The sequence below is a fragment of the Carcharhinus amblyrhynchos genome, chromosome 10 (genome assembly GCF_965287045.1).
Source record: "Carcharhinus amblyrhynchos chromosome 10, sCarAmb.v2.hapA, whole genome shotgun sequence".
NCBI lineage: Eukaryota > Metazoa > Chordata > Chondrichthyes > Carcharhiniformes > Carcharhinidae > Carcharhinus > Carcharhinus amblyrhynchos.
The window spans coordinates 106,511,263-106,538,293 of NC_137333.1; the positions used below are offsets into that span (position 1 = coordinate 106,511,263).

General features: G+C 51.2%; 1 protein-coding gene across 3 annotated transcripts in view; it reads left to right on the forward strand.

The window, feature by feature from the left end:
* Nucleotides 1-24,890, forward strand: part of pgap2 (post-GPI attachment to proteins 2) — a 35,628-nt gene extending 10,738 nt beyond the window's left edge. For 2 of the 3 annotated variants that reach the window (XM_080197748.1, XM_080197746.1), the window contains exons 3-6: nt 608-860; nt 1,013-1,119; nt 16,654-16,762; nt 24,334-24,890. In XM_080197748.1, the coding sequence (XP_080053874.1) occupies nt 608-860; nt 1,013-1,119; nt 16,654-16,762; nt 24,334-24,464 (600 nt within the window). In that variant the 3' untranslated portion in view covers nt 24,465-24,890. The remainder of the gene's footprint in view (nt 1-607; nt 861-1,012; nt 1,120-16,653; nt 16,763-24,333) is intronic. The other variant, XM_080197747.1, reaches the window with a different exon arrangement.
* Nucleotides 24,891-27,031: the final 2,141 nt, after the last annotated feature.

Consider the following 27,031-nt stretch of genomic DNA (forward strand, 5'->3'; position numbering starts at 1 on the left):
GAGGTAGATTCTTCACTCGGAGAGTGGTTGGGGTGTGGAATAGACTGCCTGCTGTGATAGTGGAGTCGGACACTTTAGGAACTTTCAAGCGGTTATTGGGTAGGCACTTGGAGCACTCCAGAATGATAGGGAGTGGGATAGCTTGATCTTGGTTCGGACATAGCTTGGCACAACATCGAGGGCCGAAGGGCCTGTTACTGTGCTGTACTGTTCTATGTTCTATAATACTGATCCTGCATTCACTGTCACAGAGTCCATGATATGCCTGTGCTTTGACCCTCAATGTTGTCCAGATGTCATAGCGGGAAAGATTGTTGGTGAGCACATGCTCGTGTTCAGCACAGTGGGGTAAGGAGGGGTAAAGGCCATTCGGATTGGATTTTCAACAACTCCGTGTTTCCCAAAGGCTGTCCCCTGCCCAGGGATTGAAAGCCCTTCTGAGCAGAAGCTACAGCTGAACTGTTGACAGTTAATGCAGCAAAGCTGAATGGAAAATGTTGATGTTGCAATTTGCAATGCTGAGTATGGGCTTAGAGATGTGAGCTGTAACGGGGGTTTATGCACAGCGATTTGAGCTCTTGTTAATCTGTGCTATTCAATGTTTCAGGTTCCTAACTACCTCCCGTCAATCAGTGCTGCTATAGGAGGGGAGACGCCTCAGCGCTATGTGTGGCGTTTCTGCATCGGCCTGCACTCGGCACCCCGGCTGCTGGTGGGAATGGCTTACTGGAACCACTACCGCCGTGCCCCCTCGCCTGGCCGCTGGTACAGCCCCCTCTGCTTCATCAACTTCTCCTCTAACATGCTGGAAAACCTCGCACTGCTGCTGCTGACATATGTCTCATCAACAGAGAATCATTGTGAGTATGAAGACATCACTGCACGCGCACAGGACGACACACACAGCGCTGTCCCTCGCTGTGGTGGCTTGGGGGGGGGGAGGAGGTAGGAGTCTCCAGTCCCTTACTGAGGGAAGTTCCTGACGTGACCGTACCTGTCTCTGTCATTCCAGGGGTCCACGAGAAGGCTTTTATCACGTTCATGGTATCATCGATGCTTCACATGGTCCTCACCTGCACCATCTGGCAGCTCAGCAAGAAAAGCACAGTAAGTCCAGAGGTAATGTTCAGAAATTCCATTTGTTTCACTGCTGCCTTCATCTCTCCCTCTCTTTTTTGCCTCTCTCTCTCTCTTTTGCCCCTTTCTCTCTCTCTCTCTCTTTTGCCCCTTTCTCTCTCTCTCTATCTTTTGCCCCTTTCTCTCTCTCTCTCTCTTTTGCCCCTTTCTCTCTCGCTCTATCTTTTGCCCCTTTCTCTCTCCTCTCTCTTTGCGCCCCTCTCTCTCTCTCTTTGCGCCCCTCTCTCTCTCTCTTTGCGCCCCTCTCTCTCTCTCTGCGCGCCCCCTCTCTCTCTCTCTTTGCGCCCCCCTCTCTCTCTCTCTGCGCGCCCCCCTCTCTCTCTCTCTGCGCGCCCCCCTCTCTCTCTCTCTGCGCGCCCCCCTCTCTCTCTCTCTTTGCGCCCCTCTCTCTCTCTCTTTGCGCCCCCCTCTCTCTCTCTCTTTGCGCCCCCCTCTCTCTCTCTCTTTGCGCCCCCCTCTCTCTCTCTCTTTGCGCCCCCCTCTCTCTCTCTCTTTGCGCCCCCCTCTCTCTCTCTCTTTGCGCCCCCCTCTCTCTCTCTCTTTGCGCCCCCCTCTCTCTCTCTCTTTGCGCCCCCCTCTCTCTCTCTCTTTGCGCCCCCCTCTCTCTCTCTCTTTGCGCCCCCCTCTCTCTCTCTCTTTGCGCCCCCCTCTCTCTCTCTCTCTGCGCCCCCCTCTCTCTCTCTCTGCGCGCCCCCCTCTCTCTCTCTCTGCGCGCCCCCCTCTCTCTCTCTCTGCGCGCCCCCCTCTCTCTCTCTCTGCGCGCCCCCTCTCTCTCTCTCTCTGCGCGCCCCCCTCTCTCTCTCTCTGCGCGCCCCCCTCTCTCTCTCTCTGCGCGCCCCCCTCTCTCTCTCTCTGCGCGCCCCCCTCTCTCTCTCTCTGCGCGCCCCCCTCTCTCTCTCTCTGCGCGCCCCCCTCTCTCTCTCTCTGCGCGCCCCCCTCTCTCTCTCTCTGCGCGCCCCCCTCTCTCTCTCTCTGCGCGCCCCCCTCTCTCTCTCTCTGCGCGCCCCCCTCTCTCTCTCTCTGCGCGCCCCCCTCTCTCTCTCTCTGCGCGCCCCCCTCTCTCTCTCTCTGCGCGCCCCCGCTCTCTCTCTCTGCGCGCCCCCCTCTCTCTCTCTCTGCGCGCCCCCCGCTCTCTCTCTCTGCGCGCCCCCCGCTCTCTCTCTCTGCGCGCCCCCCGCTCTCTCTCTCTGCGCGCCCCCCGCTCTCTCTCTCTGCGCGCCCCCCGCTCTCTCTCTCTGCGCGCCCCCCGCTCTCTCTCTCTGCGCGCCCCCCGCTCTCTCTCTCTGCGCGCCCCCCGCTCTCTCTCTCTGCGCGCCCCCCGCTCTCTCTCTCTGCGCGCCCCCCGCTCTCTCTCTCTGCGCGCCCCCCGCTCTCTCTCTCTGCGCGCCCCCCGCTCTCTCTCTCTGCGCGCCCCCCGCTCTCTCTCTCTGCGCGCCCCCCGCTCTCTCTCTCTGCGCGCCCCCCGCTCTCTCTCTCTGCGCGCCCCCCGCTCTCTCTCTCTGCGCGCCCCCCGCTCTCTCTCTCTGCGCGCCCCCCGCTCTCTCTCTGCGCGCCCCCCGCTCTCTCTCTCTGCGCGCCCCCCGCTCTCTCTCTCTGCGCGCCCCCCGCTCTCTCTCTGCGCGCCCCCCGCTCTCTCTCTCTGCGCGCCCCCCGCTCTCTCGCGCGCCCCCCGCTCTCTCTCTCTGCGCGCCCCCCGCTCTCTCTCTCTGCGCGCCCCCCGCTCTCTCTCTCTGCGCGCCCCCCGCTCTCTCTCTCTGCGCGCCCCCGCTCTCTCTCTCTGCGCGCCCCCGCTCTCTCTCTCTGCGCGCCCCCCGCTCTCTCTCTCTGCGCGCCCCCCGCTCTCTCTCTCTGCGCGCCCCCCGCTCTCTCTCTCTGCGCGCCCCCCGCTCTCTCTCTCTGCGCGCCCCCCGCTCTCTCTCTCTGCGCGCCCCCCGCTCTCTCTCTCTGCGCGCCCCCCGCTCTCTCTCTCTGCGCGCCCCCCGCTCTCTCTCTCTGCGCGCCCCCCGCTCTCTCTCTCTGCGCGCCCCCCGCTCTCTCTCTCTGCGCGCCCCCCGCTCTCTCTCTCTGCGCGCCCCCCGCTCTCTCTCTCTGCGCGCCCCCCGCTCTCTCTCTCTGCGCGCCCCCGCTCTCTCTCTCTGCGCGCCCCCCGCTCTCTCCCTCTGCTGCGCCCCCCGCTCTCTCCCTCTGCGCGCCCCCCGCTCTCTCCCTCTGCGCGCCCCCCGCTCTCTCCCTCTGCGCGCCCCCCGCTCTCTCCCTCTGCGCGCCCCCCGCTCTCTCCCTCTGCGCGCCCCCCGCTCTCTCCCTCTGCGCGCCCCGCTCTCTCCCTCTGCGCGCCCCCCGCTCTCTCCTCTGCGCGCCCCCCGCTCTCTCCCTCTGCGCGCTCCCCTCTCTCTCCCTCTGCGCGCCCCCTCTCTCTCCCTCTGCGCGCCCCCCTCTCTCTCCCTCTGCGCGCCCCCCTCTCTCTCCCTCTGCGCGCCCCCCTCTCTCTCCCTCTGCGCGCCCCCCTCTCTCTCCCTCTGCGCGCCCCCCTCTCTCTCCCTCTGCGCGCCCCCCTCTCTCTCCCTCTGCGCGCCCCCCTCTCTCTCCCTCTGCGCGCCCCCCCCTCTCTCCCTCTGCGCGCCCCCCCCTCTCTCCCTCTGCGCGCCCCCCCCTCTCTCCCCTCTGCGCGCCCCCCCCTCTCTCCCTCTGCGCGCCCCCCCCTCTCTCCCTCTGCGCGCCCCCCCCTCTCTCCCTCTGCGCGCCCCCCCCTCTCTCCCTCTGCGCGCCCCCCTCTCTCTCTCTCTGCGCGCCCCCCCCCCTCTCTCTCTCTGCGCGCCCCCCCCCCTCTCTCTCTCTCTGCGCGCCCCCCCCTCTCTCTCTCTCTCTCTGCGCGCCCCCCCCATCTCTCTGTCTCTCTCTCTCTGCGCGCCCCCCCCCTCTCTCTCTCTCTCTCTGCGCGCCCCCCCCCTCTCTCTCTCTGCGCGCCCCCCCCTCTCTCTCTCTCTCTGCGCGCCCCCCCCTCTCTCTCTCTCTGCGCGCCCCCCCCCCTCTCTCTGTCTCTCTCTGCGCGCCCCCCCCCTCTCTCTCTGCGCGCCCCTCCATCCCCTCGCCCACCGGTCCCCTCAGCGCGCACACGCACACACACACACACCCTCCCCCCCACCTCCCCCTCTTCCTTCTGCACTGTAGCGTTTCTATGATATTGTCTAACTATTCTGGTTGCAGAACACTTTGACAATATCAACAGGATTAGAGAAAGTTAACATGGGTTTCTGAAAAGAAAATCATGTTTGAGAAACCTACTGGAGTTTTTTGAGGACACTGAGGCGAGTCATGGATACAGAGAAGAGTGGGCACTCTCGGGTGAGGGTGCTTAATTGGGCGAGGGCCAACAACATCCAAATTAGGCAGCACTGAGGAATGTGGATTGGGAGCAGCTACTTGAGGGCAAATCCACGTCTGGCATGTGGGAGGCTTCTAAAGGCCGGTTGATTGAAGTGCAGGACTGGTATGTTCCCATAAAAATGAAGGATAGGAATGGCAGGATTCGGGAACCATGGATAACAAGGGAAATTGTAAGCCTAGTCAAAAGGGAAAAGGAAGCATTTGCTCGGTCCAGGCACCTAAAAACTGACGAAGCTCTTGAGGAGTACAGTGAAAGTAGGGAGGAACTTAAACGTGAAATCAGGAGGGCTAAAAGGCGCCATGAAATGTCTTTAACAAACAGGGTCAAGGAGAATCTCAAGGCTTTTTATACATTTATTAGGAACAAGAGAAAGAGTAGACTCACTCAAGGACAATGGAGAGAAGTTATGCATGGAGCCACAGGAAGTGGGTGAAATCCTTAATGAGTACTTTGTGTTGGCATTCACCAAGGAGAAGGATAGGTGGGTGGACACTCTAGAGAATGTCAATATATCGAAGGAGGAAGTGTTGAGTATCATAAATTGCATTAAAGTAGAAAAGTCCCCAGGGCCGGATGGGATCTATCCCAGGTTATTGTGGGAGGCAGGGGGAGAAATAGCTGAGGCCTTAACATAGAACGCTACAGCACAAACAGGCCCTTCGGCCCACAAGTTGTGCCTATCTGTAAGCCTCAATCCCATTAAGGGATCAATGACCCTGAACATATCTTCACATCCCCTTTGACCACAGGCGAGGTTCTCGGGGACTAGAGAATAGTCAATGTTATTCCCTTGTTTAGGAAAGGAAGCAGGGATAATCCAGGAAATTCTAGGCCGATGAGTCTGTTGTCAGTGATGGGAAAGCTTTTGGAGAAGATACTGAGGGACAGGATACATGCACGTTTGGAGGAAAATGGACTAGTTAGTGACAGGCAGCATGGTTTTGTATGGGGAAGGTCATGTCTCACCAACTTGATTGAGTTTTGTGAAGAGGTGACAAAGATAATTAATGAGGGAAGGGCTGTGGATGTAGTGTATCTGGCAGTAACTTCATTGAAGTGTCAATGCAGGCCTTTCTTGTGACTAATAAATAAACGTAACTTATAAATGTATGCATTGCAATGCTTACACACTCCTTAGCCAAAGCACAACTGGAAGAGGACAAGCAACACACTATTTCCATGGCAACCTCCTTCATTATTCTGGGATGGAGATGATCAGGCTCTGGGGGTTTAACAGCTTTCAGTCCCATTCTCCAGCACGATGTCTTTATTAATACCAATTTCCTTTGATTCCTCCTTCTCACAAGACGCTTTGGCCCTTCGTGTTTCTGGGACGCTATGCGTGTCATCCTTCATGAAGTTGTAACTAAACAAGTTGTTTAATTGCTCTGCTATTTCTTTGTTGTCTATTATCAATTCTCCTGTTTCAGGTTGTGTGGGATCTATATTTATCTTCATTAATCTTTTTCTTTTTAGCTTTCATAGTCCCCTAATGTCACTTGCAAATTTACACTCATACTCTATTTTTTCCCTGTTAATCAATCTCTTGGTTCCCCTTTGCTGAATTCTGAACATCTCTAATCCTCAGGCTGCTACTTTCTCTAGCAGCTTATATGACACCTCCTTTGATTTCATACTAAGTTTTTTTAGCCCTGGTTGGACTAATTGTGCTTTGGCTAAGTAATGTACAACTATTGCAATGCATATATTTATAAGTTGAGTTTATTTATTAGTCACAAGTAGGGCTTGCATTGACACTTCAATAAAGTTACTGTGAAATTCCCCTAGTTGCCACAGTCTGGCGCCTGTTCGGGTCAATGCACCTAATTGGCACATCTCCCAGAATGTGGGAGGAAACCGGAGCACCCGGAGAAAGCTCATGCAGACTTGAAGAGAACGTGCAAACTCCACACAAACAGTGACCCAAGCTGGGAATCGAACCCAGGTCCCTGGTGCTGTGAGGCAGCAGTGCTAAGTACAGTGCTATCCTGCCACCCTTAAATTTTAACCAGTGTCTGTCCACCATAACGTCTTTTAATGACATTTCCCAGTCTATCTCAGCCAGTTCCTGCCTCATATCTTTGTACTTTCCTTTGTTTAGATTTGGGACTCTAATTTCAGATCAGACTTCTTCACTTTCCGTCCGAATGAGAAATTCTATCATGCAATGGTCACTGTTCCCTAAAGAACCCTACCCAAGATTATTTATTAACCTCTTCTCATTGTCAAATACCCAATCTGTTAATTATCCAGGCCAGGTAATGTGCGATGTATATCACAGATAGAAAGGTGTTTGAGTGCAGAGTGTTGGTGTCAATGGGTGCTGCACATCCTGAAGTTTGCAATTATTGTGTGACTAGGTTCTTCCCACATTGGGATTGAGCAGAGATGTAAGCAAAGAATAAGAGATTTAGCAAATGATGAAGACTTGTATAAAACTCCCTCAGTACTGACCCTCTGACAGTGACTAAGTCACGGATAGATAGGTTTTTGACAGATGGGAATTAAGGGTTATGGGGGGAAAGTGGAACTGATCCACTTCAGATCAGCCATGATCTTATTGAATGGCGGGGCAGGCTCGAAGGGCTAGATTACCTACTCCTGCTCCTATTTCTTATGTTCTTATGACCCTCTGACAGCGTGGCACTCCCTCGGCGCCGCCCCTCTGACAGTGCGGCACTCCCTCGGCGCCGCCCCTCTGACAGTGCGGCACTCCCTCGGCGCCGCCCCTCTGACAGTGCGGCACTCCCTCGGCGCCGCCCCTCTGACAGTGCGGCACTCCCTCGGCGCCGCCCCTCTGACAGTGCGGCACTCCCTCGGCGCCGCCCCTCTGACAGTGCGGCACTCCCTCGGCGCCGCCCCTCTGACAGTGCGGCACTCCCTCGGCGCCGCCCCTCTGACAGTGCGGCACTCCCTCGGCGCCGCCCCTCTGACAGTGCGGCACTCCCTCGGCGCCGCCCCTCTGACAGTGCGGCACTCCCTCGGCGCCGCCCCTCTGACAGTGCGGCACTCCCTCGGCGCCGCCCCTCTGACAGTGCGGCACTCCCTCGGCGCCGCCCCTCTGACAGTGCGGCACTCCCTCGGCGCCGCCCCTCTGACAGTGCGGCACTCCCTCGGCGCCGCCCCTCTGACAGTGCGGCACTCCCTCGGCACCGCCCCTCTGACAGTGCGGCACTCCCTCGGCACCGCCCCTCTGACAGTGCGGCACTCCCTCGGCACCGCCCCTCTGACAGTGCGGCACTCCCTCGGCACCGCCCCTCTGACAGTGCGGCACTCCCTCGGCACCGCCCCTCTGACAGTGCGGCACTCCCTCGGCACCGCCCCTCTGACAGTGCGGCACTCCCTCGGCACCGCCCCTCTGACAGTGCGGCACTCCCTCGGCACCGCCCCTCTGACAGTGTGGCACTCCCTCGGCACCGCCCCTCTGACAGTGCGGCACTCCCTCGGCGCCCGGGTCCCCAGATGATTAGCTGAATTTCTGGATTAATAGTCTGGTGGTAATACCACAAGGCCATTGCTTCCCATTGAACTTGTGGGCTAACTGATGGTGACCAGTCCCAGCATTGAAGTAGGTTTTGAACTGTTGCATCCCAACTGAAATTAAAACCCTCCGGGATAAATTGCTCATATTTTTAATTTGTAATTCGTTCGCTGCCATGAGAGGGCAGCATTAAGTCACTTTAGAGGAACTGGGAGGTTATTGTTCTCTGAAGGAGTGTGTGTCTCCCTTTGTGTATGGGGTAACATAGAACATTCCAGCGCAGTACAGGCCCTTCGACACTCCATGTTGCGCCGACCTGTGAAACCAATCTCAAGCCCATCTAATCTAAACTATTCCAATATCATCCATATGTTTATCCACTGACCATTTGAACGCCCTTAAAGTTGGCGAGTCCACAACTGCTGCAGGCAGGGCATTCCATGCCCTTACTACCCTCTGAGTAAAGAACCTACCTCTGACATCCATCCTATATTTATCGCCCCTCAGTTTAAAGCTATGTCCCCTCATGTTAGCCATCACCATCTGAGGAAAAAGGCTCTCACTGTCCACCCTATCTAATCCTCTGATCATCTTGTATGCCTCTATTGTCACCTCTTAACCTTCTTCTCTCTAATGAAAACAGCCTCAAGTCCCTCAGCCTTTCCTCATAAGACCTTCCCACCATACCAGGCAACATCCTGGTAAACCTCCTCTGCACCCTTTCCAATGCCTCCACATCTTTCTTATAATGCGCCAACCAGAACTGTACGCGATACTCCAAGTGCTGCCGCATCAGAGTTTTGTACAGCTGCAACATGATCTCACGGCTCTGAAACTCAATCCCTCTACCAATAAAAGTTAACACACCGTATGCCTTCTTAACAACCTGGGTGCCAACTTTCAGGGATCTAACGAGGCCTGTATGTGTTTTGTGTTCTGAGATTATTGCTGCAGTCCTGTCTTCAATCTTTCTATGACTGTATGTGGGTATTGTTGGCAAGGCCAGCATAAGCTCTTTATAACTGCCCTTGAACTGAGTATCTTACTCGGCCGTTTCAAAGAGCAGTTGAGAGTTAGCTACATTGCTATGGCTCTGGAGTAGATTTCCTCCTGTAAAGGGACATCAGTGAATTAGATGGTACTTTACTACAAACGATGATAGTTTCATGGTCACCGTTATTGAGACTGATCTTAATTCCAGATTTTATGAATTGAATATAAATTCCACCAGCTGCCCTGGTGGGATTTGAACCCACATTCCCCAGGGCATTAGCCTCTGGATTACTGGTCCAGTGACACATCATTACACCACCTCGAGCTGCCTCCATCAACTGAGATACTCTGCTGGATGGGAAGTGAGGGTGAGAGGGGGACACACATGTTCCATATCAAACCCACTCTGCTCCTGAGATACTTCTGGGACATTTGCTGAAGAAATTTATCTCCACCACAGGCCTCCCCGTTCCCCAAGCACAGATTTACAATTTCCTGGTTAGGGACAGTAAGAAGTCTCTCAGCACCAGATAGTCAACATTTTTTCCCAAAGGTAGGAGAGTCTAAAACTAGAGGGCATAGGTTTAAGGTGAGAAGGGAGAGATACAAAAGGGTCCAGAGGGGCAATTTTTTCACACAGAGGGTGGTGAGTGTCTGGAACAAGCTGCCAGAGGTAGTAGAGGTGGATACAATTTTGTCTTTTAAAAAGCTTTAGACAGTTACATGGGTATAGAGGGATAGGAGCCAAATGCGGGCAATTGGGACTAGCTTAGTGATTTAAAAAGAAGGGCGGCATGGACAAGTTGGGCCAAAGGGCCTGTTTCCATGCTGTAAACCTCTATGACTCTTAAGAGTTACCTGATGAAGGGACAATGCTCCAAAAGCTCTTGCTACCAAATAAACCTGTTGGACTTTAACCTGGTGTTGTGAGACTTCTTACTGTGTTTACCCCAGTGCAACGCCAGCATCTCCACATCCTGGTTAGGGACATTAAGGTCAGTATCCAATAACAAAGAAAAGTACAGCACTTTTGTGAGTTTTTACTGTAGTGAGTTCCAGAGCCCCATCACCCTCTGGATGAAAAACTATCAGTGGACTCAATCCAGAAACTTGGCTAATGCTCTGGGGACCCGGGTTCGAACCCTGCCATGGCAGCTGGTGGAATTTGAATTCAGTAAAAAATATCTGGAATTAAGAATCTACTGATGACCATAAAACCATTGTCTATTGTTGGAAAAACCCATCTGGTTCACTAATGTCCTTTTGGGAGGGAAATCTGCCATCCTTACCCAGTCTGGCCCACATGTGACTCCAGAGCCACAGCAATGTGGTTGACTCTCAACTGCCCTCCAAGGGCAACTAGGGAATGAGTGTTATTGGGGGCAGGCAGGTGAGTGGAAACCAGGCCACAGTCTGATCAACCATGATCTTGTTGAATGATGGAGCAGGTTTGAGGGGCTGAATGGCCTACTCTTATTTCTTTTGTTTTAATGTCCAAAAAAGACAATGGTTTGTGTTGTAGTGCTCACTCTCATGTTCAGCTGTGGCTGCGGTGCCTCACTCTGGCAAGGCAGCCTCTACACATGAGAAAGACAGAAGCTGAGACAGTGCGCAGTTAGCTGCCCTCTATTTTCTCAACCAGCTTACTTTTTCATTTCTGCTTTCTTCTTCCTTTAAAGCAGTCAGTCTCCTGAGGTTGCGGAAATCATAGAGGGTTACAGCATGAAACAGGCCCTTCGGTCCAACTTGTCCATGCCGTCTTTCTTTAAACCCCTAATCTAGTCCCAATTGCCCGTGTTTGGCCCATATCCCTCTATACCCATCTTACCCATGTAATTGTCTAAATGCTTTTCAAGGACAAAATGATACCCGCCTCTACTACTACCTCTGGTAGCTCGTTCCAGACACTCACCACCCTCTATGAAATAATTGCCCCCGGCACCTTTTATGTCTCTCCCCTCTCACCTTAAATCTATGCCCTCTAGTTTTAGACCATTGGGAAAAGATACTGACTATCTAGCTGATCTATGCCCCTCATTATTTTATAGACCTCTATAAGATCACCCCTCAGCCTTCTATGCTCCGGAGAAAAAAGTCCCAGTCTATCCAGCCTCTCCTTATAAGTCAAACCATCAAGTCCCGGTAGCATCCCAGTAAATCTCTTCTGCACTTTTTCTAGTTTAATACTATCCTTTCTATAATAGGGTGACCAGAACTGTACACTGTATTCCAAATGTGGCCTTACCAGTGTTTTGTGCAACTTCAACAAGACTAACCCAACTCCTGTATTCAATGTCAGCCACTGTCTCCCAGCTGTCAGTGTCCTCAATCTCTGTATCTCACTTGCAGCTTCTTGTGATGGAGGTTACAGTCATGCAGGTGGTCCTAACCCAGTGGCCGATTCATTGTTCAGGAGATCTTTGGATATCGAGCTGTTATCTATCTGATGACCATGCCTGTGGCAGTGCCCACATCACTGACTTGGCAATGAGTTTATGCTGATGGAACACAGTCCAGGACTGCTGGGCTGGTGACCTTGTCCTGCCAAGAGAAGCCAAGGATATGTTTGAGACAGCAAAGGTTCAGCCTTTTCTCCAGCCTGGCATATACTGTCCAAGCTTCACCACTGTAGGTGATTCATTTGAGTTGATTTATTGTTGTCACGTGTATTAACGTACAGTGAAAAGTATTGTTTCTTGTGCGCTATACAGACAAAACATACTCTTCATAGAGAAGGGAAGGAGAGAGTGCAGAATATAGTGTTACAGTCATAGCTAGGATGTAGAGAAAGATCAATTTAATGCAAGGTAGATCCATAAGAGCGTAAGAAATAGGAGCAGGAGTAGGCCATCTAGCCCTTCGAGCCTGCCCTGCCATTCAATAAGATCACGGCTGATCTGAAGTGGATCAGATCCACCTTCCTGCTTTCTCCCCATAACCCTTAATTCCCTTGTCTGTCAAAAACCTATCTACCCGTGACTTAAATATATTTAGCGAGGCAGCCTCCACAACTTCAACGGGCTGAGAATTCCAGAGATTCACCACCCTTTGAGTGAAGAAGTTCCTCCTCAACTCCGATCTAAACCGCCCCCCACTTATCTTGAGGCTGTGCCCTCTAGTCCTACTGTCCTTTCTAAGCGGGAAGAACCTCTCTACCTCTACCCTATCCATCCCTTTCATTATCTTATATGTCTCTATAAGATCCCCCCCTCATCCTTCTAAACTCCAACAAGTACAGACCCAAGTACTGTACTCCAGCGAGTACAGATTTTCAGAAGTCTGAGCAGCAGGAGAGGAGTTGTTCTTGAGTCAGTCGGTACGTGACCTCAGACTTCTGCACCCTTTTCCTGACTGGAGAAGGTGGAAGAGAGAATGTCCGGGGTGCGTGGGGTCTTTAATTATTCTGGCTGCTTTGCCGAGGCAGCGGGAAGTGTGGACAGAGTCAATGGATGGGATTGAGCTGAAGATGTAAGCTTAGTAGATTCACAGTTTGGTGCTCTCGGTCGGGTTGCTATTGTTACACCCTCTCACACACACATATTTAATATCTCACCCTTTGGGAGATACAGATATATGTGTTAGAGAGCGTGTATCTATTTGCGTACAGTACACTGAGGTTTCGCACAGGTTATTTTTCGAGTGTGGAGCCTGAACAGTGAGCTGGGCTGTTTGGGTGTGTGGGGTTGGGTTGCACTGGCCCACCCAGCTGGGGGTGCACGGGTTGGGGTAGGAATCCTCGGGCAGTTTCCCGCCTCCCTGCCAAGCCAGGAGCTTGAGCCTCAGGCTGAGCAGTCCTCCTCCATCAGCTGAAACTAGGCTCAGTTTCTACAAGCCTATCTGTACCCTTCCTACCAGTAACCGTGCGAGGGGCTGGCCGACTGTTGGTGTGTATTTTTTGCATCGAGTGGGTTGTTGCCTGTGGTTGTTAAATTGAACACTGAAGGAGGAACATTCTGGAGATGCAGCTTTGCAAGCTGTGTGGTGAAGCGGCAGGAACCCTAACTTTACTGAGTGTACAGGGACATTGACACAGCAGAAACATCGGTTCCGCAACTCCAGAGCGTAATTCCCCCCCTCCCCGTCCCCGTCCCTGCCTGGTGCTGTTTTCACTCCTGACAAAAGCTGGTTAATCAATGTGAGGGCTTTTATTTGGTGATTTGGGGGGGTAGGGGGAAGTGGGAGGGGATGAGATAGAGCAGAGGCGACCATGCTGAATAACACACTTTACACAGTGTGGCTTTGCAGCAGACACTTTGCACAGACCTCAGTGACTCCCTGCAGCTATTTATTCCAGTTTGCAGCTTCCGACACTTCCTCTGGTATTTTTGTAAGAGAAAAACTCGAATGCAATTTGTAGAAGTTGTGTTTTAGGCTGGGGTTGGGGGGGAAGAACCGGGATGTGCGTGCGATTGGCCCACACACATCAGGAGCTTTTTTTAAAAGAGACTATCGAGAAGCGCGTGAGTCACTCGATTCAAAGTGAGACTGTTAGTCACTCAGAGACTAGTTACCAAACTTCTCACAACTCTGCATTTCCACTACAGCTCCCACTATTCTCCCACTCTCCCTTGAAACAAAGAAACACAGGCGTTTCTGTAGCACCTATTACGTCCCATTATGTGGCAAAGCTTCATACAAATGAAGAAGGTTTCACTTCTGCTTGCTGTTGTATTCTGCAAAGGGCAGTCACGTTATACACAGCAACATCCCATTAACAGTACTGCAATCGAGATCAGATGAGCTGTATTTCAGTATATTGATTAGAGATAAATATTGGCCTCAGGACACAGTGGAATTCCCTATGCTTCTCTTTGCCAGTGGCACAGTGGTTAACACTGCTGCCTCATGGCGCCAGGGACCCGGGTTTGAATCCTGGCTTGGGTCACTGTCTGTGCAGAGTCTGTATGTTCTCCCCGTGTCTGCGTGGGTTTCCTCCAGGTGCTCTGGTTTCCTCCCACAGTCCGAACGATGTGCTGGTTAGGTGCATTGGCTGAATTCTCCCTCTGTACCGGAACAGGCGCTGGAGTGTGGCAACTAGGGGATTTTCATAGTAACTTCACTGCACTGTGAATGTAAGCCTTACTATTGACTAATAAATAAACTTGACTTTTGAATAGTAACCAGAAGATTTTTCACATCCACAAGACAGCATTTCAGGTTAACGCCTAAACAAAAGATGGCACCTTCTGACAGTGCGGCACTCCCCCAGCGCCGACCCTTCTGACAGAGTGCGGCACTCCCTCAGCGCTGACCCTTCTGACAGTGCGGCACTCCCTCAGCGCTGACCCTCTGACAGTGCGGCACTCCCTCAGCGCCGACCCTTCTGACAGTGCGGCACTCCCTCAGCGCCGACCCTTCTGACAGTGCGGCACTCCCTCAGCGCTGACCCTTCTGACACAGTGTGGCACTCCCTCAGCGCCGACCCTTCTGACACAGTGCGGCACTCCCTCAGCGCCGACCCTTCTGACACAGTGCGGCACTCCCTCAGCGCCGACCCTTCTGACACAGTGCGGCACTCCCTCAGCGCCGACCCTTCTGACACAGTGCGGCACTCCCTCAGCGCCGACCCTTCTGACAGTGCGGCACTCCCTCAGCGCCGACCCTTCTGACAGTGCGGCACTCCCTCAGCGCTGACCCTTCTGACACAGTGCGGCACTCCCTCAGCGCTGACCCTTCTGACACAGTGCGGCACTCCCTCAGCGCCGACCCTTCTGACACAGTGCGGCACTCCCTCAGCGCCGACCCTTCTGACAGTGCGGCACTCCCTCAGCGCCGACCCTTCTGACAGTGCGGCACTCCCTCAGCGCTGACCCTTCTGACAGTGCGGCACTCCCTCAGCGCTGACCCTTCTGACACAGTGCGGCACTCCCTCAGCGCCGACCCTTCTGACACAGTGCGGCACTCCCTCAGCGCCGACCCTTCTGACACAGTGCGGCACTCCCTCAGCGCCGACCCTTCTGACAGTGCGGCACTCCCTCAGCGCTGACCCTCTGACAGTGCGGCACTCCCTCAGCGCCGACCCTTCTGACAGTTTCAGCCTGGACGTTGCCCTAGAGTGGGTTCTGAAGCAGTGATGCTTTGACTGGGAGTTGAGTTGCACAGCTCACTGAGCCAGTGACATTGCTGCACCGTGTGTCATGGTTAGTGGTAGCAGATAACCCGTGCCACTGACCCGACAAGCCATCCCTCCAGGGAGGGGATGGGCAGTGAGTGCCAACTTGGGCAGTGGCTGGCTGTTATTTTTCGGAGTATGTGGTGGCCTCCTGCACAGGATGTGCTTGTCACAGATGGCCAGTGAATGATGCAATGCATCTCTCACTTCCCCCTTGGCTCAGGGCAGTCAGTGCAATCTGTGGTTTTCTCCGTACTGCGAGAGTGTGAGGGGAAAGGTTACAGTTCAAAGCCACACTCAGCTGGATCCACCCTGTGGCCAAGTGGTTTAGATTCCTGCAATTCCGGAAGACTGGGCTCAAACTCGTGTCTTTTTTCTGTAAATAGTCATCTTACTCGTAACATTCACATCCTTCCTCATTGACCCATATTGATGGGACTAATGTGCTGTACCTGTCCTGGGGCAGTGTAGAGGGAGCTTTGCTCTGTATCTAACCCTGTGCTGTACCTGTCCTGGGAGTGTTTGATGGGGGACAGTGTAGAGCTGTCCTGGGAGTGTTTGATGGGGGACAGTGTAGAGAGAGCTTTACTCTGTATCTAACCCCGTGCTGTACCTGTCCTGGGAGTGTTTGATGGGGGACAGTGTAGAGGGAGCTTTACTCTGTATCTAACCCCGTGCTGTACCTGTCCTGGGAGTGTTTGATGGGGGACAGTGTAGAGGGAGCTTTACTCTGTATCTAACCCCGTGCTGTACCTGTCCTGGGAGTGTTTGATGGGGGACAGTGTAGAGGGAGCTTTGCTCTGTATCTAACCCCGTGCTGTACCTGTCCTGGGAGTGTTTGGTGGGGACAGTGTAGAGGTAGATTGGGAGTTATTGCACTCAATCCCAGATTTGTGAAGTTCTTTTTCTGCCTTGGATATTACAGTTATGTGTTGCAATTTGTTGAACTTTTTCCTCGAATCGGGGCTGAGGATAGATCTAAGCTGATCTTTCTCTACACCCCTAGCTATGACTGTAACACTACATTCTGCACTCTCTCCTTTCCTTCTCTATGAACAGAATGTTTTGTCTGTATAGTATGCAAGAAATAATACTTTTCACTATATGCTAATACATGTGACAATAAATGAAATCAAAAGAGACTGAGATTAGGAATTTTAGTTCTGAATCCTGAAGCCTTTTGAAATTCACAGCATGATTATATGTTTGATTCTGTTGTTTTTCCTTTGCTCTCTTTCTTACTTGACCCCGTGCCTTTCCCTTGTAGCCCCCGCCACCCCTTGCCCTCTCCACCCATCCCTCTTCCTCTCTATTCCAGAGGTAATATCTAGTGAGTAATTCTCATTGATATTGTTGGAGTCAGTATATTTGGAAACACAGGAATCATGATCTTTCTCCTCTATGTCATTCACTCTCTCCCCCCCAACCCCGTTCCTCCTCTACCTCCCCCCCGTTCCCTCCTCTCCCTCCCTCACCCCCGTTCCCTCCTCTCCCTCCCTCCCCCCGTTCCCTCCTCTCCCTCCTCCCTCCTCCCCCCTCCCACAGGAGAGGACCTCCCTGAGTTGGAAACGGAGATTGTTCATCTTCAATCTGAGTGCATTTGCGATTGCCGTTTGTTTCTACTTCCGGCACAACGCTTACTGTGAAACTGGAGGTGAGATGTGGTAGGGCGTTGGGGAGAGTTACAGAACAAAGAGATCTCGGGGTACAGGTTCATAGCTCCTTGAAAGAGGAGTCACAGGTGGACGTTTTTTAAAATTCATTTACAGGAGATGGACCATAGAGGTTTACAGCATGGAAATAGGCCCTTCGGCCCAACTTTTTTAAACCCCTAAGCTAATTCCAATTGCCCGTGTTTGGCCCATAACCCTCTACACCCATCGTACCCATGTAACTATCTAAATGCCTTTTAAAAGACAAAATTGTACCCACCTCTACTACTACCTCTGGCAACTTGTTCCAGACACTCACCACCCTCTGTGTGAAAAAATTGTCCCTCTGGACACTTTTGTATCTCTCCCCTCTCACCTTAAGCCTATGCCCTCTAGTTTTAGACTCCCCTACCTTTGGGGAAAAGATATTGACTATCTAGCTGATCTGTATCCCTCATTATTTTATAGACCTCTATAAGATCACCCCTCAGTCTCCTCTGCCTATCCAGCCTCTCCTTATAACTCAATCCATCAAGTCCTGGGAGCGTCCTAGTAAATCTTTTCTGCACTCTTTTTAGTTTAATAATATCCTTTCTATAATAGGGTGACCAGAACTGTACACAGTATTCCAAGTGTGGCCTTACCAATGTCACGTACAACTTCAACAAGATGTCCCAACTCCTGTGTTCAATGTTCTGACAATGAAACCAAGCATGCCGAATCTCTCCTTCACCACTCTGTCCACCTGTGACTCCTCTTTCAAGGAGGTATGAACCTGTACCCCGAGATCTCTTTGTTCTGTAACTCTCCCCAACGCCCTACCATTAACTGAATAAGTCCTGCCCTGGTTCAATCTACCAAAATGCATCAGCTCGCATTTGTCTAAATTAAATTCCCATCTGCCATTCGTCAGCCCACTGGCCCAATTGATCAAGATCCTGTTTCAGTTGGAGATAACTTTCTTCACTGTCCACTATGCCACCAATCTTAGTGTCGTCAGCAAACTTACTAACCATGCCCCCTGTATTGTCATCCAAATCATTAATAGAAATGACAAATAACAGTGGACGCAGCACTAATCCCTGAGGCACACCGCTGGTCACAGGCCTCCAATTTGAAAAACAACCCTCAAGCCAATTTTGTATCCGTATAGATACTGGTGTCACTGGCTAGGTCGGCATTTATTGTCCATTCCATATTGCCCTTTGAGAAGGTGGTGGTGAGCTGCCTTCTTGTACCACTGCAGTCCCTGTGGTGTAGGTACACCCACAGTGCTGTTAGGGAGGGAGTTCTAGGATTTTGATCCAGCAACAGTGAAGGAACAGCGATATATTTCCAAGTCAGGATGCTGAGGAGCTTGCAGGGGAACCTCCAGGTGGTGGTGTTCCCATGTATCTGCTGCCCTTGTCCTTCTAGATGGTAGAGATTGTGGGTTTGGAAGGTGCTGTCTAAGGAGCCTTGGTGAGTTGCTGCAGTGCATCTTGTAGATGGTACACACGTCGGTGCTGAGGGAGTGAATACTGGTGGATTGGGTCCCAATCAAGCTTTGTCCTGGATGGTGTTGAGCTTCTTGAGTGTTGTTGGGAGCTGCACCCATCCAGGAAAGTTGGGAGTATTCCATCACACTCCTGAGTTGTCCCTTCTCGATGCTGGACAGGCTTTGGGGAGTCAGGAGGTGAATTACTTAACGTCAGAGGTTTACAGCATGGAAACAGGCCCTTCGGCCCAACTTGTCCATGTCGCCCCTTTTTTAAACCCCTAAGCTAGTCCCAGTTGCTCGCGTTCGGTCCATGTCCCTTGCTGCAGAACTCCCAGCCTCTGACCTGCTCTTGTGGCCACAATATTTATATGGTTGGTCCAGTTCAGTTTCTGGCTGATGGTAACCTCCATTGACAAGACGATACATGGACAATATTTCCACCTGTGGGAGCGACCAGACCTGGGGACTCGGTTTAACAATAAGAGACCCACCATTTCAGACAGAGAGGAGCGATTATTCCTCTCGCAAAGTAATTTATTTCTGGAATTCTCTTCTCTGGTGGGGGCTGTGGGTTATTGAGTCTCAGTTTAATCGACAAGGGAATCATGGGTTCTGGGGGACAGACAGGAAAGTAGAGCTGAGACCACAACCAGACCAGCCAGATCAGATTGAGTGACGGAGCAGGCTGGAAGAGCGGAATGACCTCCTCCTGCCCCGCGTCCTGTGTTTCAGGATGTTGATCGTGGGGGATTCAGTGACAGTAATGCCACTCAATGTAAAGGGGAGATGGTTAAGTTCACTTGTTGGAGATGGTTATTACCTGGCACTTGGGTTATAATCCAAGGTCAGAAACTCCAAGGCGTTTTATGGAGTCAGCCTCGGCCAAAACTTCTGCACTTTGAACTTGGCTAGGGTAAGCATCAGACGTTTCACTCCTGGGACGATTCAAAAGACCCACTAGGGAGCTTTTATCAAGCAAAGTTTAAGAATATAAATAACATATAGAAAATTAGCAACAAGTTTTACCAAACTAGAAGAAAAATGTTGTACTATTGTAAAACCTTAACAGCTCAATGTACTGTTCCAGCACAACAAATACTCCCCATTTCGGTTTAGCACAGAAAATACATCTGCTTAATGACTTTTCAGTTCTGCAACACCTGCTGTGAATTAGTCCTTTGGATGGAGAATTGAAACTCTGGCATTTCTGTTCTGTAACTCCCAGCACCTCGAGGTAGAGATAGAACCTCTGCTGTTGCCAGCCAGCAAATCACCAACTGCAAAGTACATAAGAACATAAGAAATAGGAGCAGGAGTAGGCCATCCAGCCCTTCGAGCCTGCCCCGCCATTCAATAAGATCATGGCTGATCTGTCGCTGCTCAGTTCCACATTCCCGCCCTCTCCCCATAACCCTTAATCCCCTCGCTTATCAAAAACCCATCAACCTGCGTCTTAAAAATATTTAGCGAGGTAGCCTCCACCACTTCAACGGGCAGAGAATTCCAGAGATTCACCACCCTTTGAGTGAAGAAGTTCCTCCTCAACTCCGTTCTAAACCGCCCCCCCCTTTATCTTGAGGCTGTGCCCTCTAGTCCTACTGTCCTTTCTGAGCGGGAAGAGTCTCTCCACCTCTATCCTATCCATCCCATTCATCATCTTATACGTCTCAATGAGATCTCCCCTCATTCTTCTAAAGTATTCACTCCAAAAAAAGTAAAAAATACTGCTTCCAACTAGCCAGGGGAGAGAGACAAACACTGCTTCCAACCTGAGTCCAAGCACCTTCTGACTAGCCAGCAGCCTAAACTGAAAGAAGGACTCCTGTGAGGAACAAAATCAACCCACCTGTCAATCATTCTCTCCCCCAACACTTCCAAAAAGGTAGTAAACTCCAAGAGAATACATTAGGCCCAGCTTAAAAATAAACAAAAACCCATTAAGGTGTTTTTAAAGTTTATTTATTTATTATTCACAAGTAAGGCTTACATTAACACTGCAATGAAGTTACTGTGAAATTCCCCTAGTCACCACACTCCAGCGCCTGGACCAGCATGTCTGTCGGAGTGTGGGAGGAAACCGGAGCACCCAGAGGAAACCCACGCAGACATGGAGAGAACGTGCAAACTCCACACAGACAGTGACCTGAGCTGGGAATTGAACCGGGATCCCTGGCACAGTGAGGCTGCAGTGCCAACCACTGTGCCACTGCCATTCAAGCAGTAATAAAAGGACAACAGCTGAGTGCCTACTGATAACTTGCTGAAAGTACATTCCCTAAAGGCGCTGGAGTGTCACACTTGTGTGGTGTGAATGTTATTTGGCACTTGTCAGCCCAAACCTGGATGTTGTTCGGGTCTTGCTGCACATGGAGGCAGCAGGGTGAGTGATGCTGGAAGCCCTGTCTGGTTTTATTCTCAATCGTCTTTACTGTAGCGATTGTTACAACTGAGCGTCTCCCTCGGCCATTTCAGAGGGCAGTTGAGAGTCAACTGCATTGCTGTGGCTCTGGAATCATGTAGAACCATAGAAAATTACAGCTCAGAAACAGGCCTTTTGGCCCTTCTTGTCTGTGCTGAACCATATTTTGCCTAGTCCCACTGACCTGCACTTGAACCATATCCCTCCACACCCCTCTCATCCATGAACCTGTCCAAGTTTTTCTTAAATATTAAAAGTGACCCTGCATTTACCACTTTATCCAGCAGCTCATTCCACACTCCCACCACTCTCTGCATGAAGAAGCCCCCCCCTAATATTCCCTTTAAACTTTTCTCCTTTCACCTTTAACCCATGCCCTCAGGTTTTTTTTCTCCCCTAGCCTCAGTGGAAAAAGCCTGCTTGCATTCACTCTATCTATACCCTTCAAAATCTTATACACCTCTATCAAAACTCCCCTCATTCTTCCTCGCTCCAGGGAATAAAGTCCTAACCTATTCAGTCGCTCTCTGTAATTCAGCTTCTCAAATCCTGGCAACATCCTTGTGAACCTTCTCTGCACTCTTTCAATCTTATTTACATCCTACCTGTAACTAGGTGACCAAAACTGTACACAATGCTCTAAATTCGGCCTCACCAATGCCTTATATAACCTTACTATATAACACTCCAACTTTTATACTCGATACTCCGATTTATAAAGGCCAATGTACCAAAAGCACTCTTTACGACCCTATCCACCTGTGATGTCACTTTTAGGGAATTCTGTACCTGTATTCAACTGCACTCTTCAGAGTCCTACCATTTATGCTGTACTTTCTACTTTTGTTTGTCCTTCCAAAGTGCAATACCTCACACTTGTCTGCGTTAAATTCCATTTGCCATTTTTCAGCCCATTTTTCTAGTTGGTCCAAGAACATAAGAAATAGGAGCAGGAGTCGGCCATCTAGCTCTTCGAGCCTGCCCCGCCATTCAATAAGATCATGGCTGATCTGAAGTGGATCAGTTCCACTTTCCCGCTTTCTCCCCATAACCCTTAATTCCCTTGTCTATCAAAACCTATCTACCCGTGACATGACTTAAATATATTTAGCGAGGCAGCCTCCACCACTTCAACAGGCTTATGTTGAGGCTGTGCCCTCTAGTCCTGCTATCCTTTCTACGTGGGAAGAATCTCTCTACCTCTACCCTATCCATCCCCTTCATTATCTTATACGTCTCTATAAGATCCCCCCTCATCCTTCTAAACTCCAATGAGTACAGACCCAGTCTATTTAGTCTCTCTTCATAGTCCAACCCCCTCATCTCCAGTATCAGCCTAGTGAACCTCCTCTGCACTCCCTCCAAGGCCAAAATATCCTTCTGCAAGTGCGGTGACCAAAACTGCACACAGTACTCCAGCTGCAGCCTCACCAATGCCCTGTACAGTTGCAGCAAGACCTCCCTGCTTTTATATTCTATCCCCCTCGCTATAAAGGCCAACATTCCATTCGCCTTCTTGATCACCTGCTGCACCTGCAGACTGGGTTTTTGCAACTCATGCACAAGGACCCCCAGGTCCCTCTGCACCCTAGCATGCTGCAGCTTTTCACCCTTTAAATAATAATCCCTCCTACTATTATTTCTGACAAAGTGGATAACCTCACACTTGTTAACATTATACTCCATCTGCCAGGTCCTCGCCCACTCGCTCAGCCTATCCAGATCCCTCTGCAGACTTTCCACACCCTCCACGCAATTTGTTTTTCCACTCATCTTTGTGTCATCAGCAAATTTCGTCACCCTACACTCAGCCCCCTCCTCCAGATCATCTATATAAATGGTAAATAGCTGAGGCCCCAGCACCAATCCCTGCGGCACTCCACTAGTCACCAACTGCCAACCAGAATAGCACCCATTGACACCAACTCTCTGCTTCCTATTAGACAGCCAATCCTCTATCCACACTAACACCTTACCCCAACTCCATGTACCTTAACCTTCTGTAGCAACCTTTTACGAGGCACTTTATCAAACCAAATCCCTTTGCAAGCTTTGAAAACCTTCCTCACTGTCCACTACACCTCCAACCTTTGTATCATCAGCAAATTTGCTGATCCAATTTACCACATTGTCACCCAGATCATTGATATAGGTCACGTAGGCCAGGCTGAGTAAGGACAGCAGATTTCCTTCCTTAAAGGACATTCATGAACCAGATGGGTTTTTCTGACAATTGGCAGTTTTTCATCGTCTCCACTACTGAGATAAGTTTCTCCGGAATGAAAAACTAAATTTTGTGAATTTAAATTCTTCCACCTGCCGTGATGGGATTCGAACCTGTTTCCCCCAAAGCATTGCCCAGGCCTTAATCTCAACATTAACCTCTCCCTCACTGTCAGTAAAATGAAAGAGATTGTCATCAGCTCCAGGAAGTATAAAGGAGAACATGCCCCTGTCTACATCAACAGGGATGAAGTAGAAATGGTTGCGAGCTTCAAATTTCTAGGTGTCCAGATCCTGGTTTCCCCCCATACGACACTATAGTTAAGAAAGCCCACCAACACCTCTACTTTCTCAGAAGGCCAAGGAGTTTTGGCATATTCACTACGACTCTCACCAACTTTTACAGATGCACCATAGAAAGCATTCTTTCTGGTTGTATCACAGCTTGGTATGGGCTCCTGTTCTGCCCAAGACCGCAAGGAACTACTAAAGGTTGTGAACGTAGCCCAATCCATCACACAAACCAGCCTCCCATCCACTGACTCTGTTTACATTTTCCACTGCCTTGGCAAAGCAGCCAGTATAATCAAGGACCTGATGCATCCCGGACATTCTCTTTTCCACCTTCTTTCTATGGGAAAAAGACACAAAAGTCTGAGGTCACGTACCAACCAACTCAAGGACAGCTTCTTCCCTGCTATTAGACTGCTGATTGGACCTACCTTGCATTAAGTTGATCTTTCTCTACACCCTAGCTATAATTGTAACACTACGTTCTACACCCTCTTGTTTCCTTCTCTATGAACGGTGTGCTTTGTATAGCACGCAAGAAACAATACTTTTCACTATGTTAATATATGTGACAATAAATCAAATCAAATCAAATTACAGCATGCTTCTCCCCAACTTTGATCTGTTTTGGCAGGAAGTGGACACATATCTCAGGTGGGGTGAGGGTGTGTTTGGGGGTACAGGGGTATGTGTGTCTCATTGGCATTGGAAAATCAGAATGCGCGCACACACACACGTCCGCCTCCCAGTGTACATGTCAACACTCCTATCTGTGCCTCAATACCTTGCTGGGATCCTGCTCTGTAACTGGGATCCGGCCCCGTGCCTCAGCGCCGCGCTGGGATCCGGCCCCGTGCCTCAGCGCCGCGCTGGGATCCGGCCCCGTGCCTCAGCGCCGCGCTGGGATCCGGCCCCGTGCCTCAGCGCCGCGCTGGGATCCGGCCCCGTGCCTCAGCGCCGCGCTGGGATCCGGCCCCGTGCCTCAGCGCCGCGCTGGGATCCGGCCCCGTGCCTCAGCGCCGCGCTGGGATCCGGCAGTGTGAACGGCTGGAAGAACCCTGGGTTCATAAATGATTTCCACTTGAATTGTCTCTCATGTGGATCCTGTTTCGAAGCTGACCCTTGACCCTGCGTCTCTCTCTCTCTCTCCGTCACTGCAGTTTACACAATCTTTTCGTTCCTGGAGTATTTGGTGGTTTTGTCAAACATGAGTTTCCACATGACGGCTTACTGGGATTTTGGAAACAAGGAGCTGCTGGTTGGGAGCCTACCCGAGAACAAGCGATTCTGAGCAAGCTTGCTGAAGGCCTGTGTCCATGGAGAGTGGACAATCAGAGGCCTGTCTGAGGCACAAAGCAGGGCCTGTCTCTGTGGGTCAGAGGTGACCCATTAAATGGGGAGGAGCGAGTGTGGGGGAGGGGACAGTAACTGTGACGGTCACTGTGGGGACAGTGTTCCTGCTGTAGGAGCCAGAGGATAAAGGAGTGTTTGAGAGAGAGTGTGTGTGTGAAAGCAGCCTTTATACTGCACACTCTGCCACTCCATGTTTCCTGCACACTTTAAACAAATGCTGTGACTTCTGGATGGGGCTGGTGTTTTAATCATTTCCAATCCGCGTTCCAGAATCTCATCTTCACACAAATTGTTCCTTTCATTTTGTTTTTTCTCACTCCCTGTCCCCACCCCCCTCGCTCCCTGTCCCCACCCCCCTCGCTCCCTGTCCCCCCCCCTCGCTCCCTGTCCCCCCCCCTCGCTCCCTGTCCCCCCCACCCCGCTCCCTGTCCCCCCCCCTCGCTCCCTGTCCCCCCCCCCCCTCGCTCCCTGTGCCCCCCCTCGCTCCCTGTGCCCCCTTCTTGCCGTGATTCCTAATTACTGAGATGTATTCTGAGTTATGGTGACACTAAAAGGTTTAAATTATGTGAATAGATTGCAAAGATCCGGGGATGGGCCATGATATAATCAAGAGCATAAAGCAATTCTTTTAATAGTTCTGTGGTGTGAATAAATTTTTAAAACCATTTGTATGGGGATCTGTTTGAGGTGATTGTACTTTGTGTGAAGAATTCATCTCTTTAAAATTAATCTCAGTGACTGAGATGGGATTTTGTACTGAAAATATAGAATAATTAAATAGTGTTTTTGCTTTCTGTAGCTGTGTGTGAGCTCATTGAGTATGTGTGTCTGAGCATGTCATGTGCATGTATAACCCAATTTAGTACACCTGTGATATGCTTATGGCAGTTGTGACTTCTTACGGGTAATTCCCAACTTGTGGGTCTTCCCACACAACTCTCTTTAGCAGCAGCCAGTTCCATCGACACTGCGACTGCTGCTGCTGTCTTTAAAGTCAAAACATGTTCATCAAGCAATCTTGTTTGGATAGCCTCATTTTGGAGACCACAAACTGGACGGTTTCGACCAGCATCTTCTAACAACTCATCAAACTCACAACGTTGTGCCAGCGTATTACAGTTGCACACCCATGGTGTGCACAGACCCTGTGCATGCACACTCACTGTCACACACCCACTGCGCACACACTTACCACACAGTTACAGTGTGCACCACCACCAGTGGCCACAATGTGCACACTCAGACACATACCTACTGTGTAGCCCACACTGTCATGCCCACAGTGTGCGCACACTCTCACACACACCCACTGTGCACACTCTGTCACACTCAGTGTGTGTCAGGTTTACAACCGCCAGCAGAATTTGTTTACAGAAAACGGAAGGAAGTCTTTACCAGCCTCGACCCTGCCGATAGGCAGCTGCTGTTGAGATCAAATACATTCTGTCTGAGTTTGTCTATTTCACTTCCTCTCTCCTCATCTCACTCTCTCTTAATCCCACTCTGTCTCACTGAAATTCTCTCCTTCATTAGGTTTCTTCCCCCTTTCCGAGCACTCTCCCCTTTTAACATAGAACATAGAACACTACAGCACAAACAGGCCCTTCGGCCCACGAGTTGCGCCGATCACATCAACACCTATCTATAACCCCCAATCCCATAAAACCCCATATACTCATCCAGAAGTCTTTTAAAAGACCCCAGCGAGTTCGCCTCCACCACCACTGACGGCAGCCGATTCCATTCACTCACCACCCTCTGAGTGAAAAACTTACCCCTAACATCACTTCTGTACTTTCCTCCCCGCACCTTAAACCTGTGTCCTCTCGTAGCGACCATTTCAACCCGGGGAAATAGCCTCTGAGAATCCACCCTATCTATTCCTCTCAACATTTTATAAACTTCTATCAGGTCGCCTCTCAACCTTCGTCTCTCCAGGGAAAAGAGTCCCAGCTCCCTCAACCTAACTTCATAAGGCATGCCTCCCAGTCCAGGCAACATCCTTGTAAATCTCCTCTGTACCCTCTCAATAGCTTCTACGTCCTTCCTATAGTGAGGCGACCAGAACTGCGCACAGTACTCCAAGTGAGGCCTGACAAGGGTCTTATAAAGTTGCAGCATTACCTCCCGATTCCGAAACTCAATCCCTCGATTAATGAAGGCCAGTACACCATACGCCTTCTTGACCACATCCTCCACCTGCGAGGCCGATTTAAGAGTCCTGTGGACCCGGACCCCAAGATCCTTCTGCTCTTCAACACTACTAAGACTCCTGCCCTTGATAGTGTACTTGTTCATCCCATTGGTCCTGCCAAAATGGACGACTACACATTTATCCGCGTTGAAGTCCATCTGCCACTTCTCCGCCCAGTCCTGCATCCTATTTATGTCCTGCTGCAACTTTTGCCATCCTTCCAGACCATCCACAACACCACCGACCTTCGTGTCATCAGCGAACTTACTTACCCATCCCTCCACTTCCTCATCTAGGTTATTTATGAAAAT